The following is a 15,819-nucleotide window of genomic DNA, read 5'->3' as shown; positions in this document are numbered from 1 at the left end:
TAACGGTGTCTTTCTTTTTGTTTTGATGTCTTCAAGAAAGAATTTTGGTTCAGTACCGAGAATGCCGTTTAGTGAAGTGACATAGTGGTGATAATTTGCTAAACATAAAGAGATGCAGTGCTTTAGCAAAACAATTTAAATCATTTCATTTTTTTTTCACAATTTGTCATGTTTACAACCATCAACTTGCCAAATCTATCCTCTCATCAAGTCCTTACAAATAACAAAACATCCTCAGAGCATGATTCTACCTCCGCTGTGTTTTACTGTGGGAAGAGTGACTTCAGGGTGATGCACAGATGACGGATAAACACAACCCACAAACACAACCCATGTACTGTGTTCCTACTTGTCTACGGGATGCTAAATGACAACAACATTCCTTAACCAGTTGTAAAAATCTGATAAATTTAAATGACTTATAAATACAAAGGAGGACGAGGGCCACTGAAAAAAAAAAAAGAATTGATCTTAAGCTCAGAATTTTGACTTTTTTCTCAGAAGATTAAAGTCAGAATTCTGAGGGAAAAAAAGTCACAATTATTTTTTTTTAATTCAGATGTTTGCGTCTAAAGGCTACTGAATGCAATCGATTTCATTTAGAGTTATCAGAGTAAAGGAAGCTTAACGTGGCTGCACATTTTTTGTAGATTTTTATTTGTAAAATTGTTGAAAACCGTCACTTTCCTTGACCTTGACCTTTACCGTTCTGCACTCCTTTGTATTTGGCCGACACATAAGATCTCAATAACTTGAGTTTTTGTGGTTGTAATGTAACATAAAGAGGTCAGCGTCAAGGTGTGTGAAGCACGTCAGCAAAGCACTGTATGTGGCTGTGGACTGATAAAGGGTGAGGAAGTTGTGAGGGAGCAGACAGACGCGGCCAGAGACACCTGAGGGTCGCGGGGGGACATCCTGACACTTCCCAGTGGGCTGAAGAATCAGTCAGTCAGATCCCGTGAGAAGTGACGGCTCACAGCCGTTTCCTGTCCTCATTCCATCCACATCCACACCTTCCTCTCCTGCTGCTGATTGGGAGAGATTGGATCTGGGCGCCATGTGCCAAACACGCTTAGCGTCCGGCTCCGGGGACACCGAGTGGAGAAATGCAACAAACCCCAAGAGCTAGACGATCAATGTTAGGGCGGAGGGAGATTTCTCTCGCTGTCATTCATGTGTACATTTATTTATTTACTTTTTTTTTTTTTTAAATCATCAAAATCACAAAAAGCAGATTTCACGTTTGATTCTAAAACTGTACAACGAAAAAAAAAAAGGTTTATGGTTTTATTCAATGTATTAGTTCAACTGGGCAGGGGGGCTAATACCTTAATAATAAATATTGAAGTGTTTGTAAAGAAATAATCTTAGAAAAGAACATTTTAGATTTTTAGTTTAGTCACACGCTAGATATAAACAAAGATTATTCAATTACAAAATATATGTTTTTTAAAATGTATTTTCTATTTAAATGAGAGCCTGCCCAAGATCGCATGGAGCCACAAACAGGATTGGGTTTTGGGGCCCAATTTCACTAAAGTCCACCTCCACCCACAAACAACCAACTAACCAACCATCACCCTAAAATCTATTTTAATTTGTCCCAGTTTGATTTGATTTTGTTATTATATATTTTTACATAATATTCCCTTAGTTTAGCATGATTGCTAAGCCAATCAAATGTAGTTAGTTACATACTTCACATTATTCAATAAATCACACAAAATAAGCTTTTACTTTTAAGGGGTTTTTAAGTTGTTTCGTCCTCCTTGAACAGGCCTAGTTCTAAATTAACATTATTTGTTCCCACATGGGCCTGCCATAATAAAGACAGATACACGGAGCACATTAAAACTGCACCGTTTGATCCAGCGCATGTGCATGGAAATCATTTGTAAGATTACCCTGCATACTTCACTCATGCGTCACTTCCACAAGCTCACCCCACCTGAACTCTGATGAGTCAATTAGTTTGAACCCAGAACTGTCAGTCGCGCATACAGGCCCCCGCATAATGAGGAGTCTGCAGACGGTGCGGGCATTAGATAACATTTTGTTGCAGCGTATTAGGAGTGCGGTGTGCAACCAACCCGAAGGACGTGCAAAAGCAACAATATACCGGTCTGGGTCACAAAATTACAGAGTGAGATTTCGCTTTAAATGCTTGCGCGCGTGGAGCTCTCCATGGTGCTTTGTCTAGGACGCAAATTGCCACTATTTTTTCTTTTTTTTTTTTTTTTTTTGCGCACAGCTCTCCTCTCATGCGTCTCTTCATAGAAAGCGTTAAATGTTTGTAATCACAATTCTAGTATAGATAAGTCTCTCTATACTAGAGAGAGTATAGAGAAACAATAAGGACTGTTTATCATTTCCAAGCGTTGTTAATTCTGGTCAATATATATTTTATATTTTTTTTCATCACACCCCTATAATCAGTCACACGGAAGTCAAAGCTGCATGTCTCTAAACGTGCTCTTTGCCACTGGGGTTGTTTTGCTCTCACTTTTAGGTTGCAGAAACAACCCAAAAGTCCCAGCTGGGTCAATAACCTCCATCCTCCATGAGAAACACGCGGATTTACATAGAATATCCTCCAAAGAGGGCAAAAGTTGAGACTTCTCTTTGAAACCAGCCATTTTCTGTCACTTTGTGGACATGCTTTGGGTGACAAAAAAAAAAAAAAAAGTAAAAAATAAATAAATAAATAAATAAAAAATCCCCAATTAGGGTCGGCTGACACGCCGCTCCATTCACCCGCAGCCATTGCCTGCATACAATTTGCCTTAGGAACGAACTCCTTTAAACGGGCCCGCCGCGAAATGCGCCGGACAGCAGAGAGAATCGGCCTGAGTGACACTTGCTTTCTGGGGCGCTCGAGTGAGAAAAGGTATGAATTTATAAGGACACACCGAAACATATCAATTCACGCAACGTCTCACGCGTCTTTATCCGCGTCTCCTCATGCGAGAGGACGCGGCCTTAAGTGAGGAACTTTGTTCAGAACTTTGAATGCCAAAGCGGCGCAGCCCACTTCAAGGAGGGGAAGAAGAAGGGGAAAAAAAAGGAAGGAGAGAAAACAGAGAGAGGGGAGGCACTCTGAATGGCATCACGCATGAGCGGCGCTGAATCAGGTGCCGTTTACTCGGCCGCTCTCTAATGCGATTTTGAATATTAGTCTGGCCTTAAAATCCCAATCATGTCATCTGGTGGGAGTCCCATACAAGCATAATTACTATTCAAACGCGTCGCTAATGTCCCACCCGCACCCAGGCAGCTGGTCTGCTCCTGCGGGGCGCAGGCTGCATCTTTCCCCGGGATTCCCAGGGAGCAAAAACATCTTTAAAGTCAATGCTTTGGGTTCAATGCACTATAAAAAAGAGAAACTATATGTGGGTGTTAAGTAATGTGCCATTAAGATTTCAATTGGTTTGCAATGCTTTAATCAATAATAGTTCAGGTGAAACTGGCTAATTTAAGAGAGACTCTTGTTTAAGCAATTCTATCATAAATTGTTGTCAGGTGCAGTCAGGGGATGAGTGATACATTCATATGGGTCAATTTAATAAGAACTGGCAAAAAACTTGTGGTTGTCAAGGTTTCTGTGTCGGAGCAAAGCCTTATACATCCAACTGTCCCGTATTGTGTCCCGTATTTTAGGGATAAGTTATAGCTTTGACTAGCTTAGCGTTAGCACTGATCCTAAAGCCAGACTTTTTATTGTATTCAGTGAAAAAGGAATCTGGGGTGTACTAAATGATTGCCATTAAAATGCTTAAAATTTTAGCAAAGCTTCAACGTCATGCTTGCGAAACCTGTTGGAGCAAAATGAAAGTTTACATCTACAGTTCTACCCTGTTCAGTGAAAGCGCTAACGCTAAAGCTAAAGTCAAACCTGCTAGCGAGCTACATTGGGCAGGTATTAAAAATGACCAAATGTGATTAAGTGCACTTTGTTCAGTCATATTAGTTTGTGAATGTATTGTTCAACGGCGTTAAATAAAAGAACATTAGCTAATTGTTCTTGGTGACAAATCCTACCTAAACATTTTGATTAGCATGCTAACTCGGGAGTTGGTTCCAACCACCATGTTGTTGTTTGGTGTGTGCTATAAGGAAACAGTAAGGCATTATGTGAGTTGTATTAACAAAGAATATATCAACTTAGTCAAATTTAAGGACTGTAACAAGTCAATGTTGAAGCAATTTTGCATAAATTTTTAACGTGTTTAACAACAGTGCAAAAAGCTGTAGTCAAACGTGCTAGCAATATAAAAGGATGTTTTGAAGAGTATTGAGTATTAGCAACTGATATTCGAATTTCTTAAAGGCTATTGTTTGTGAATCTAATGTTCAAGGGAAAAAAATTTGGATTTAGCATCTAGCATAGAGCAGATAATTTTAGCTAACTCCGATTATGCTAACACTAAAGTCAAGCCTAGTAGCATGCCTCATTGTAACAAGGAATTTTATTAACACTTTTATTCCAAAAATACATATAGTTATTGTTTTAATCAAGTGTTTTAGTTTGGAAATGCAATGCTCAACTACGGTTCAATTTGAACAACATTAGCTACTTTTTTTTGGCAAGAGATCCTAAATATTTGTCTGAATATTGATTCTGTCAAACGTTGCCATTCATTGTTGCAGACAGTATAAAGGTGTATGAAAGTTCATTACCATTTCATTTTTAATTTCGCAATTTATCTTGTTTGACAAAGGAGGATAAACAATACAATGGAAACAAAGTGGTTATAAAACCGAGTGCAATTTATTTGTGTCTTTTCACTGTTAAATGTACATAATTTCAGAAATACTGATTAAAATCTGGCCACACCAAAGTGGTTAACCCCTACCCCCCCGCCCCCAACACCTCCATCCATCTCTCTTCTCTTTTCCTTGCACAGCCGAAGCGAACGATAATAACTTCTGGTTGTTCGAAAAGCACCGAAGATTTAGGTTTTCTTCGCTTCAATGCAGGGGAAATAGATGTGTGGCAAATAAACCGATCGGGGACAAACGCGGAGGGATCTCTGCAACGTGGGAAACGGGCCGCGCCGTGCACTGGGACAATGATCGCGCCTTTTCCAACGTCCTGAATAGAGTAAAAGTTTATGGGGTCGACATAAAAAATGTGTTTTCTCTCCTGCGGCTCGGAGAGGTCTCAAGTGGAAGGCCAAAAAAGGCGGAACAGGAGAGGTAGTTGTTTGTTGGTGGTGAACCTTTGGCACAAGTTGAGGAAGGCCCCGCAGTTACGGAGCCTGAATGGAGATCCCTGGTGGGGCATTGCGGTCTGTATTTACCGCGTTGCTTTGCAGGCAGGTTGTTCCTCTATATTCATGGCTCATTAATGGGCCAACCAGTTAAATCAGCGAGCCCCACCGTTTAGACAAATGGATTCCCCTCCCCCTTTAAAAAAAAAAAAAGAAAAAAAGGGGGTGGGTGGGAGAGAGGCTGGCCGGAGTGGACAGAGCCGCCCATAAAAACGTCGCCCTCCTTCTCCCAGCTCCGATTCTTCTCTCAGATCGTTGTTTGAGTTGATTAAAGAGATTGAGCTCCTTGCATATAGAAGCGCATTTAATTGACTCCACAATATTGTTGTTGAATAAAGATTCAAGCATGTAATTAATGTCTTTTTTTATATATATAAAAGAGAGGATGAACAATACCCCTGGTGAGGCCATTTAATTTCATTTAATTTTCCATCCCATTTGCTCCCAATGCTGCCTTCACTCTCACACCGAGTCTTTTGGCCGCTCCTCCGGGCTCCAGGGCGCACTGTGCGCCGGGGATTCACCACAGCGGATTCTCCGCGAAACAGAAAGGAAACTTCTCTCTCTCTCTTTCTCTCTCTCTCTGTCTCTCTCTCCTTCTCTCAGGAGATTAATTAATTTCACTGTGGAGAAGTAAGTGCGGGACGCATGGGATGGGAACCAGTCGCAAAAGGCCGGGAGTTAATAAATAACCCCTTCGCTCAGCCGGGCGCAAACATTGCGCCCATTGACGAGATTGTTCGCGTGTCGTTTGGATGTTTTTTTTTTTTTTTTGAAAGAGCGCAGGGAGGAGAACGGACAGTCTGACAAAGGCTCGCTTTTAGATAAATAAATAAGATACGGCGATAGATTTTAGATTTTTTTTTTCCTTTCCTGAATGCATTTATGCACAAAAACAGAATGAACCATAAAACATAAAAATGTGAAAAAATGTTTTTGGTAGGAGTTGTTACCATATTTAAATGACCACAATGTAACATTCTTCCAAAGTCGTTCTTTTACAGTGAGTGGCGTCTGTTGTTCCTCCGGTCTGGTTTTCTCAGTAGGTTTTACTTTAATTGGGAGGCCAGAGTGGACAGGTCAGAGGTCAGTTTAGGCACGGTCTGGACTGACCGCCTACAGGTTGTTGTTGCCCCTCTCTGACCCGACAACAAACCCTTAAATCACGCGTTCTCATCTTATTTACACTTTCTTTCCAAATAAGTGGCTTTTTAATAAATAAATAAATAAATAAATAAACTCTGCTTATAGATTAATCAAATAGTGCAAAAACTCATAGTTTCAAGAACTAAACAGAGTAAGCAGTTGCTCTGGCGGAAATGTTGACATTGGAAATCCTCCTTTGAAGGCCACGTGTTGATGTCGAAACTACGGTCATTTCATCTTTTTTTTTTCTTCTTCCACGAATATTTTTCGATAAAAAAACACTTCTCACCTCACCATGCAAGAACCTGCAAATAAACAACAACAACAACAAGAACAACAAAAAACCCAAGCAAATAAACATATAAATAAATCAACTAAGTGGCTTTCCCAGCTCCCGGGATATTTTTTTTTTCCTTTCAGAAGTTAATTGCAAAAACAAATCGATCCATCAGCCAATTAATTTGTCAATCGAGCCTCTGTCTCACTCTCCTAATCCTGATTTTTTTTTTTTTTTCCCTCTCATGGATTTAAATCACGAACGAAATCACTATGGAGAAAATATATCCAAACAGTAAATGTGCTACATTTAAACACTTTTGTTTTTACTAAGCGATCCGTTCACATCGCGCTGGTGCCGGTTTTAAAACGCCTTCTTGGAAAAGTTTATGCAACAGTAATTTTAGTTTCGGAAACCAGCCGATGATCGATCTTCAAGTCGAAATAAATCGCAACTCTCTTCTCCGATGTTGTTAAAAAATCATGCAAGGATTGTTCCCTCCTTGCCTTTGTCAACGTGCAGAATAAAACAGATGAACGCATTGTACGAGGAGACAAGAAAACCACAAGTAAAAATATGTGTGTGTGCGCGAGGCTGGGAAGATGATGTGTTTCTTCTCCCTCTCTCTCTCTCTCTCTCCCTCTCTCTCTCTCTCTCTCTCTTACTGCTGCTGGTCCTCCCTTTTCAGTACCTGCCCGATCTCAACCCGGCACACGCCGAGAGTCAATAGAAGTTAACAAGTCCTCTAAACTTTCCTGCTCCTTTTGTTCACACTAAGGACAAAAAAAAAAAAAAAATAGAAGGAGGAGGAAGAGGAGGGGAGAGGAGCCCTTTGAAGTAAGTAGAAGCCGTAAGAATGGCAGCCAAGTAGATTTAAAGTATGGCCAAAGGAAGAAAAAAAATCCCTGAATGGAGAAGGGTGAGGATTTATGGAGGAATTATACAGTGGATTTGTCAGTGAAAATATCGGAACTGTCCCGAGGACAAAGCCGCGTGGTGAGGATTAATGGCCGCTCCGGACCTTTGATTCCGCGCTCTCCTTTCTCTGGCCTTGACAAATTGGGTTTCGGGGATGGGAAGGGTCGCCGGGCTCTTTTGTGTCTCTTGACCGTTTTGGGAGCAATTCATTATGAGGCGGAGTGAGGGAAAGTCTCCATGTGAGCGCAGGCCCGGCCCGTTTTCCCCTCTGCACACAGCTGCTGGGAGAGCCCAACTCTCTCACACTCACTCACTCAAGCCCCCCCCTCCCCCCCCCCCCCCACACACACACGCCACACACACCTTCTCACCGCTGCTGCAAACTCAGGGGCGCTCCCCCCGCCCCCGCTGCGCCAACCCCCCACGCAAACCAGCATCACCTCTCTGCAGCACCCACTCTGTTCTTCTTCCCATTGCATCCTCAGATAATCTTGAGTGCGTGTGTGTGTGTGTGGGGGTGTGTGTGTGTATTGGTGTGTGGGTGTGCAGAGAGGGGTGTCCGGGGTGTGCTCCATTACTAGAAAAGTCGGAGAGCATAACGCCACCGCGTCACTTTGAGGGCGGACATCGGCCTGTCCTCATCATCTTCCTCCTCTTCTTCTTCCTCCTCCTCCTCCTCTTCCTCCCGTCCCTTGCATGCGCGCGCTCTCTCGCATTCGGGTCTCCATCAGTCTTCATGGTTCTGATCTCACCCCGCGCCATGCAAGCCACCCGGGCGTCCACCACCGTCAGTGTGTTTGCGGACTGCAGCGTCCCGGCCGGGCTCCGGATAGGGCCGGTACCGGGCGTCTTCAAGCTGGGGAAGTACCTGTCGGACCGCAAGGACGTCGGACCGAAAAAAAAAGTAAGCCGGAAAACCCTCAATGTGCATATTTGTAAAGTTAAGGTTTCAAATTGTCGTTGTTTTATATATATATATATATATATATATATATATATATATATATATATATATATATATATATATATATATATATTTTAAGATATTATACAGTATTATTTATTTCTATTTATATAGCTGCCGTTTAAAAAAAAAAAAATTGACGTTTCAGTTTATATTTTTATCAGTTCAAAATGACAGATAAAAAAAAAAATAAAATGTATCCTTTCTTTCTTTTTTAAACTGACTTGTCAAACTTCATTGAGCCGCGATTTATTAATTGCTTTGGCCTGTCAGGTTAGAAATAATTGAGCTCCATTAGTGGCCGACTTGTCAGCTTAACCGGCCTAATGGGCAGACCCGGGGTGTGCGCCCTCACGTTTCCCCAGCCTGCCGGGCCTGTTATTCCGATGAGCCGTTTACTGTTAATGGGATCCGGCCACGGAAAGATGCCAGCGTGTCCGGGTCGGGCCTCCGCCTGCAGGCGGCGAAAAACTGCTAAGCGGAAAAAATGCTAAAAAAAAACAGACAAAAAAACAAACAAGCTGCTATGCGTTATTCATCTGCGTCCACATGCATTGCGTTAGAAATATAGATTTTCTTTTTTTTTTTAAATTGAAATGTTGACAAAAATATTTGATAGTTAAAAAAAAAACAAACAAGGAACTATTTTCTATTAAAAAAATGTGCAATTTTCAATTTTTAAAAACAATCTCGCCTTTGTTTTGCGATTCAAAACGAGTGTTTTGTTGTTGTTTGTTTGTTGGTTTTTCTTTTTTAATCGCAGAAAGCTGTCAGCGGTTCTGATTGATGCGTCTAAATGCGTGGCCCCGGGGGGCCCAGCGAGGGGGGGACCGGGCGGGGGGGGGGGGGGGGGGGGCGATCATCAGGTGCAATGTCTGTGTCAAATGTCACGCCTCGATCCCTAATCTCCTAGAACAGTTTAGAAACGCTCTGACACTCTTCAAATTCGTTTCCCATATCAAGTCAATTAGGCCCGTTCGCCGCTCTCTTTATAGGACATTATCAGCAGAGCGGATAAAAGACGCGTTAAGCGCGCTTTGCTCCCAACAGCGGCCGCAACACCTCCGCGTCCGACCGCAAACAGAAACTCGCGATATTTGCCCCCCCGCCAAAAAAAATGAAAAAGAAAAAAAAAGACGTGCTAGATAAAATTATGGTACAAACATCCTAAATAAAAAGGTGGTTTAGGTGATCTTGAAGAGGAAAGACGCAGAAATAAATAAATAGAAACAAATCAAGTTTTCGTTTAGGTTCCATTAGGGTGCGATCTTGTTTCGGCCTTTTCTTTTTTTATTTTTTTTATTTTTTTAGTGTTTTCGGATTTGCCCAACTTTGTTTCTCCTTCTCCGTGCCTCAGATGCGTTTGCTGCGCGGAGAGTTCGTGGACGAGTCGGGCTGTCCTGTGCCCGATTGGATCGGATTCATCCGCGCCGCCAGGAACAGCCAGGAGCAAAACCTGGAGGCGGTGTCGGACTTACCTGGCGGACAGGTGAATTTTTTATTTTTTTTTTAATGCCACGACGTCCCACTCTACTCTGTGGATTTTAAGTGGGAATAAAGTCACATTAAAAAGAGAGAGAGAGGGGGAACATTTTTTTTATTTGTATTATTTTTATTAAGATTTTCTACCGAGTCCTGAGAGAAATCCCAGCGGGAGAGGAGCTGAGTGTGTGGTACTCCAACCCTCTCGCCCAGTGGTACGACATTCCCACCACGGCCACTCCCACGCACGACGAAAAAGGTGAGCGAGACAGATAATGCGCAATATAATTAAATTAATATTGCATGTATATATATTTTGCGCAATAACAAAAAATAATAATACAGTTTTTTAGTATTACGCGTCATTGCGCAATTAGTCAGTGATCGAATGTTGTCGTTTTATTGCCAAGAGGTCGTGAATGGCGTTCATTTTTCTTAATTTCCCATTCATTTATCGTGTTTAATGATTTAATGAGAGAATAAATGATCAACATTCGCCGATTGAGCAAAATTTTAAAAAAGGAAAAAACAACAGTTTCAAATCGAAAAATAAGAAACTAAATTGCGCGCAGAGAATGAAAAAAAAAAAAGAAAAATCCCGTCCAAACAGAGGGTATATTTTGATGCACCATGATATGATCCACCTGTGTTCCACAGTTAACTACGCTAAAAACAATGACAAATAATAATAATAATAATAATAATAATAATAATAATAATAATAATAATAATAATAAACGGGGATTTGAGAATCAGCAAATGTGGTTAATCCTCTTGTTCGGCCTGTTAATACTAATAATCCGATGTTTGCGCTTGGGGGATTAGCGCCTCATCAGAGCCTAATCCTGTTACAGAGCAGATTATCTACAGATACTTCCATGGAAATTCCTTCATCAGAAAATGACTCGTATTGTTCCGAGCTGGGAAATCCCTCTTTGTTCAAAACAAACCAAAAACCTGATATGATGTCAGTCAGTATAGGAAAAAAAAATAGAAGAAAAAGGCAAAAATTGTGGCGATGTAATTACGGTGCTTGAATAATAATAATAATAATAATAATAATAATAATAATAATAATAATAATAATAATAATAATAATAATAATAATAATAAACAGCAATTAAACGCAGAAACCGACGCGCCTCTGTGAGAGTCGAGGAAGAAGCGATTCAGTCGGAGGTTAACGAATGTCACCCCGTCGTTAATAGTCATGTATTCAAAAGCAAGTAATTCAAAAACAAGTGCTTCACGCTGAATTAGGTGGCTGCGTTAAGGTATTGTGGCCTAATGAATGCCGAACTTTTATGTCGGGTGTATACTGCCCGGATTCTCCGGCGCAGCGCGCACCGTGTGTGCGCTCCTGGACGTACGCGGTCACTCCCCCCTCCCCACTCCCCTCCAACTCCTCCTCCCCTGCCCCATTATTGAGGCGTCAACAGATGGGCCTGCGCCATTGTTTCTGGAGACTTGCGATTTCAAGCAACAGCTGCTGTCACTTCCACGGGAAAGCGCGCAGAGAGGGAGAGGGCTCGCGTTCAATGGGTCCCGGCTCCGGAGCGCCAGATTGGGCAGGGGCGTTTGCCCTTTTGATGGTGATCATAAACAATGGCCCGTATGAGGATTACAAAATCATTACATCTATATTATCTTTTGAGTGCCCGACTGGGGGCCATTAGAATGGCTCCCGGAGTCTATTACCATTTGGCACCAGATCTTAGGAGCGGATTTCGTTACCCATGGTGCGCAGCGCGGGGGTGGAAATCTTTTTGCTTTTCAGTCACTCTGATCATGTAGTGATTTATTGATAATACTTCTGGCGAGCTGTAATGTTTCCCGGGTAAACAAAACAGCTAGAAATTTACCCTCGGATTATTTTCATTTGAAAGTTGAATTACGCAGCAAAGCCAGTCCAAACAATTTGTGGGGCCAGAGCAGAAGCCACCAACCCTAATGCTTATGTCATCTAAATTGAATTTAACACACAAACAAACAAGACAAACCTAAACTAAAAAAACCAACAACGAATAAGTAAATAAATTCACATGATTTTCTTCAGCCTTAATATTAATAATTTTATGTGTTTTAATAAATGAAATTCCAGATTTTTCTCATTTACCCTTTTGATCTGATTATGTCTGAGTCAGTACAAACTTAGTAGATTAGGTGAAGAGTGGTCAAGTTTACTGAGCTGTGCTCACTAATTAAATAAATGCATCATTTATTCAGTTATTTTAATGTTTTGCAGTCATAGTGTGCATGGAATAAAATCAGCGTTTGTTGTTATCCTAAGAAATCTCCTGTCAGCGTGAAATGGTCCAGTTCAGGTTGGATCGGTCTGAGTATTTTAGATTCGGAACAAATTTACTCTGGAAACTCTAAAACAGAAAAAAAAAAAACACGTTCCCTTTAATTTGACAGCATAAGGCTTTTCAAATTGAAAACCAGTGTCAGCGCCATACGTCAACGCAGTCACATTTTATAGCCTCTGTACAGCGCACCCTGGGACGCTTCCTTACTTTGACTGGAAAAGCAATGAAACAATAGAAAAAAAAGGTGTAATAATTGTTCTGTCGCCCCCTTTAACGTTCCCCCCACGGCGGAGAGCCATAGGTTCTACACCCAAAATTGCCACTGGTTGACATAACAACCAAAGTGAAGAGTTCTCCCTGCAGAACATTTGTCAGTTTCTTAAAAGCATTTTTAAAATGTACATTTGAAAGTGGAAAAACTTTTAAAATTCATACTAAAAAAAACAAACGTTTATAAAGGTCTTGTTTTAAGATTCTTTGTGTGAAGTTCTGCGCCCTTCACACAGGCCTCTGTTGGGCTTCGGATGTGCTGTAAACATATCTCAGAGTGTCCACTTTACCTTGTTGGACCTGCGGTGACCTTGTCGTCAATGTGGTGTTTTTCCCTCCACAGGTGAGGAGCGTTACATCTGCTGGTACTGCTGGAGAATATTCAAATACCCCAACACCCTCAAGGCCCACGTCCACTTCCACTGCGCTCTGAGCAACGGGCGGGGGTTCGTGAGCGGCGAGCAGGCCAGAGGTACCGAGTCCTTCAGCAGGTCGCCCAAGTCCGGAGACATCCCCAACACCTCCGGCCACAGCAACTCCTCGGACTCTAACCGGCGGGCTGTGTCCGCCTCGCCCTTCCAGAGCAACAAAGGCGGACTGTCGAAGAAAAGCAGCGCCGAGGAGCAGGACCGGGCCCTAGACATGAGCGTCGCGTCGGCCAGGAGCCAGGGACACCTGCTCGGACTGGGAGCCGCGTCTTCAGTGCTGGGTAGCATGGGTTTCCATCCGGGCGTGCGCTCCGCTTTCAAGCCGACGGGCGTCTCTAAAGTCCCGGGCGCAGAGGCGTCCAGAGAGGAGGCCGGCGGCAAGCTGAGCGGCCTCGGATTCAGTAAACTCATTGGGAACATGAAGCCAATCCGCAACCTGGGCGAGGCCCTTAACGGGGCTGGGAGCCACCCTCCAAAGTGCGCGCCCACCATCGTGGACTCCACGTCTCCGATGGTACCGTGCGGGAATCCCATCCGGGGGTTCCCACTGCTGCCGCACGTGGAGGAAACGTCGGCTTTCAAGCACGTCGAGAGTCGAATACACACCGGGTTGTCCCCCTCCCGGTACCCCCAGATGCCCCCCGGCCTGCACTTTGAAAGGTTCTCACTTCCTCACTTCGACGGCGTGAAGACGTACGGCGGAGACTGCAACATCCCGCTGATGCCCTTCACCGTCTACAACGGGGAGCTCCTGTACAGCTCCCCCTATTACCCGCTCAAATTCCACTTCAGCAACCTCCTCAAGTACCCGGACTCCGTGCCCTACTTTGGCGCCCCCCAGCTGAGCCAGGACCTGGGCTCCATCACGAACATCGACCGGGAGATCGCCATGCACACGCAGCAGCTGTCGGAGATCAGCTCGGACAAGAGTCGGGCTCGGCTGGACTCGGTGCCCGCCGGGAGCACCGGCTCCACCGGCTCGGGCAAACCCAAGAAGGGCCACTTGTGTCTCTACTGCGGGAAGCTGTACTCCCGGAAGTACGGCCTGAAGATCCACATGAGGACTCACACGGGGTACAAGCCTCTCAAATGCAAAGTGTGCTTCAGGCCCTTTGGAGACCCGAGCAACCTGAACAAGCACATCCGGCTGCACGCGGAGGGCAACACGCCCTACAGGTGCGACTTTTGCGGGAAGGTGCTCGTGCGGAGGCGGGACCTGGAGCGGCACGTGAAGTCCAGGCACCCCGGACAGACTCTGAAGAAGCTGGACGACAAACCGGGCGGCCCGTTCGACGACGCCGACCACAAGAGCGACAACGACAGCGACGTGGACGTGTGCTTCACCGACGACCAGAGCGACCAGGAATCGAGCAAAAACAATGACTTAGTTTTGTCAGAGACGATTTAATGGGACCAACCCCCCACCACCACCCCGCACCCCCACCCTTTGGTGTTGCATGAAATAATATCTGCAAAAGAAATGTCACTTCTTGATCGTTATTTTTCCGTTACATATGGGGGAAAAAAAATTAAAATAAAAGATCCAAGTTTTTTCTTAATTTAAAAATGTGTATTTATCACTCTCGGTTGTTTCTGGAATCCATGTAGGCTTCTCACAATAAAACAAGTATCAAATAATAATAATGAAAAAAGCAGCAGCTTAATGCAGCAGCCGTTCTGTTTTATTTACTTTTGACGAATAATCACTTTAAAAAAAAAAATAAATCGAAACAAAACCATGGTTTTTCGGGCAGACAGACGCTGAATCCACCTGCGCGCAAAACAAACAGCAATCAGTAACAGATGTTTCGGTTTTTTTAAATTTTATTTTTTTTATTTCAAGCCGCAAAATAAAAAAAAAAAACAAAACAACAAAAAAAACCTGCCAAGGTTGACTAAGACATATTTGTAAAGTTTGCTCTTTTCTTTTCTTGCTGAGGAAAAAGTAATCTGGATAAAGTCCACAATCATGTGTTCAGGAAATCAGCGCGACTTCCAGCTTTAAAAAAAAAAAAATAAATATTTTTTTCGTATTGTGAATCTTACTCGAATTTTCCATTTTGCAGTTTAAATACAAACCATCTCCACTGCTCAGTTGAAAAGTAATTTCCCGACCCCATCTCTTTCCGAACTTGACTTCAATTTGCACCCCCCCCCCCCCCCCCGGCCCTGTTCTTCTTACGGAAACAAAGATGCCGCTTCCGGTTTACTTAAGGATTTATTGCCAGAGAAAGAAAACATTTTTTTTTTTTAGCTATTGTTTGCAGTCAAACAAAATGTAAAGAAGCTGTAAATGAAGAAGAAGATGATATTTGGCATTCCGCTGGAGAAGTTGTGTATGTGTGTTTATAGGTGCCGTTTGTCTAAGAGGACAGTAATATACTCCTAATTATTAAATGGATGTTTTTTTTCCCCCCCGTTGGAATAAATTAAACTTGAAGAATAAAAGTGTGTATGAAGTGCTCCTTTTATGTCAAACGAGACGAATTTTTCCAGCCAGATTTGAAGAAATGCGTTTTTTTTAAATTTATTTTTTTAAAAGTTTAGTTTAGTTTAGTTTGCCACATTTTATTTCTTTCTCCAGAATTTTTTAATAATCCGCAAATCTTGACACAATCATAAATCCTAATCAGTCACTCTGAGCTTTGGCTTCAGTTGTTCAGTTGGAAAATTGTTGCTCATCTGAAGCTGTGACACTGCACTGCATCATTTTTTTCCTACCGTACTTACAAAAATACAAAATTATTTTTTCCCC

At 42.7% G+C, this 15,819-nt stretch overlaps 1 protein-coding gene across 1 annotated transcript; it reads left to right on the top strand.

The window, feature by feature from the left end:
- The first annotated feature begins 8,153 nt into the window (after positions 1–8,153).
- On the top strand, positions 8,154–15,506 carry prdm13 (PR domain containing 13). The gene is made up of 4 exons (XM_032556736.1): positions 8,154–8,515; positions 9,933–10,064; positions 10,196–10,316; positions 12,980–15,506. Exons 1-4 carry the CDS (start codon positions 8,348–8,350, stop codon positions 14,470–14,472), a joined length of 1,914 nt encoding a protein of 637 aa, XP_032412627.1. The 5' UTR covers positions 8,154–8,347; the 3' UTR covers positions 14,473–15,506.
- The last annotated feature ends 313 nt before the right edge of the window (positions 15,507–15,819 follow it).

The sequence above is a fragment of the Xiphophorus hellerii genome, chromosome 3 (genome assembly GCF_003331165.1).
Source record: "Xiphophorus hellerii strain 12219 chromosome 3, Xiphophorus_hellerii-4.1, whole genome shotgun sequence".
NCBI classification, from domain to species: Eukaryota; Metazoa; Chordata; class Actinopteri; order Cyprinodontiformes; family Poeciliidae; genus Xiphophorus; species Xiphophorus hellerii.
This window is presented reverse-complemented; position numbering and strand designations above follow the sequence as displayed.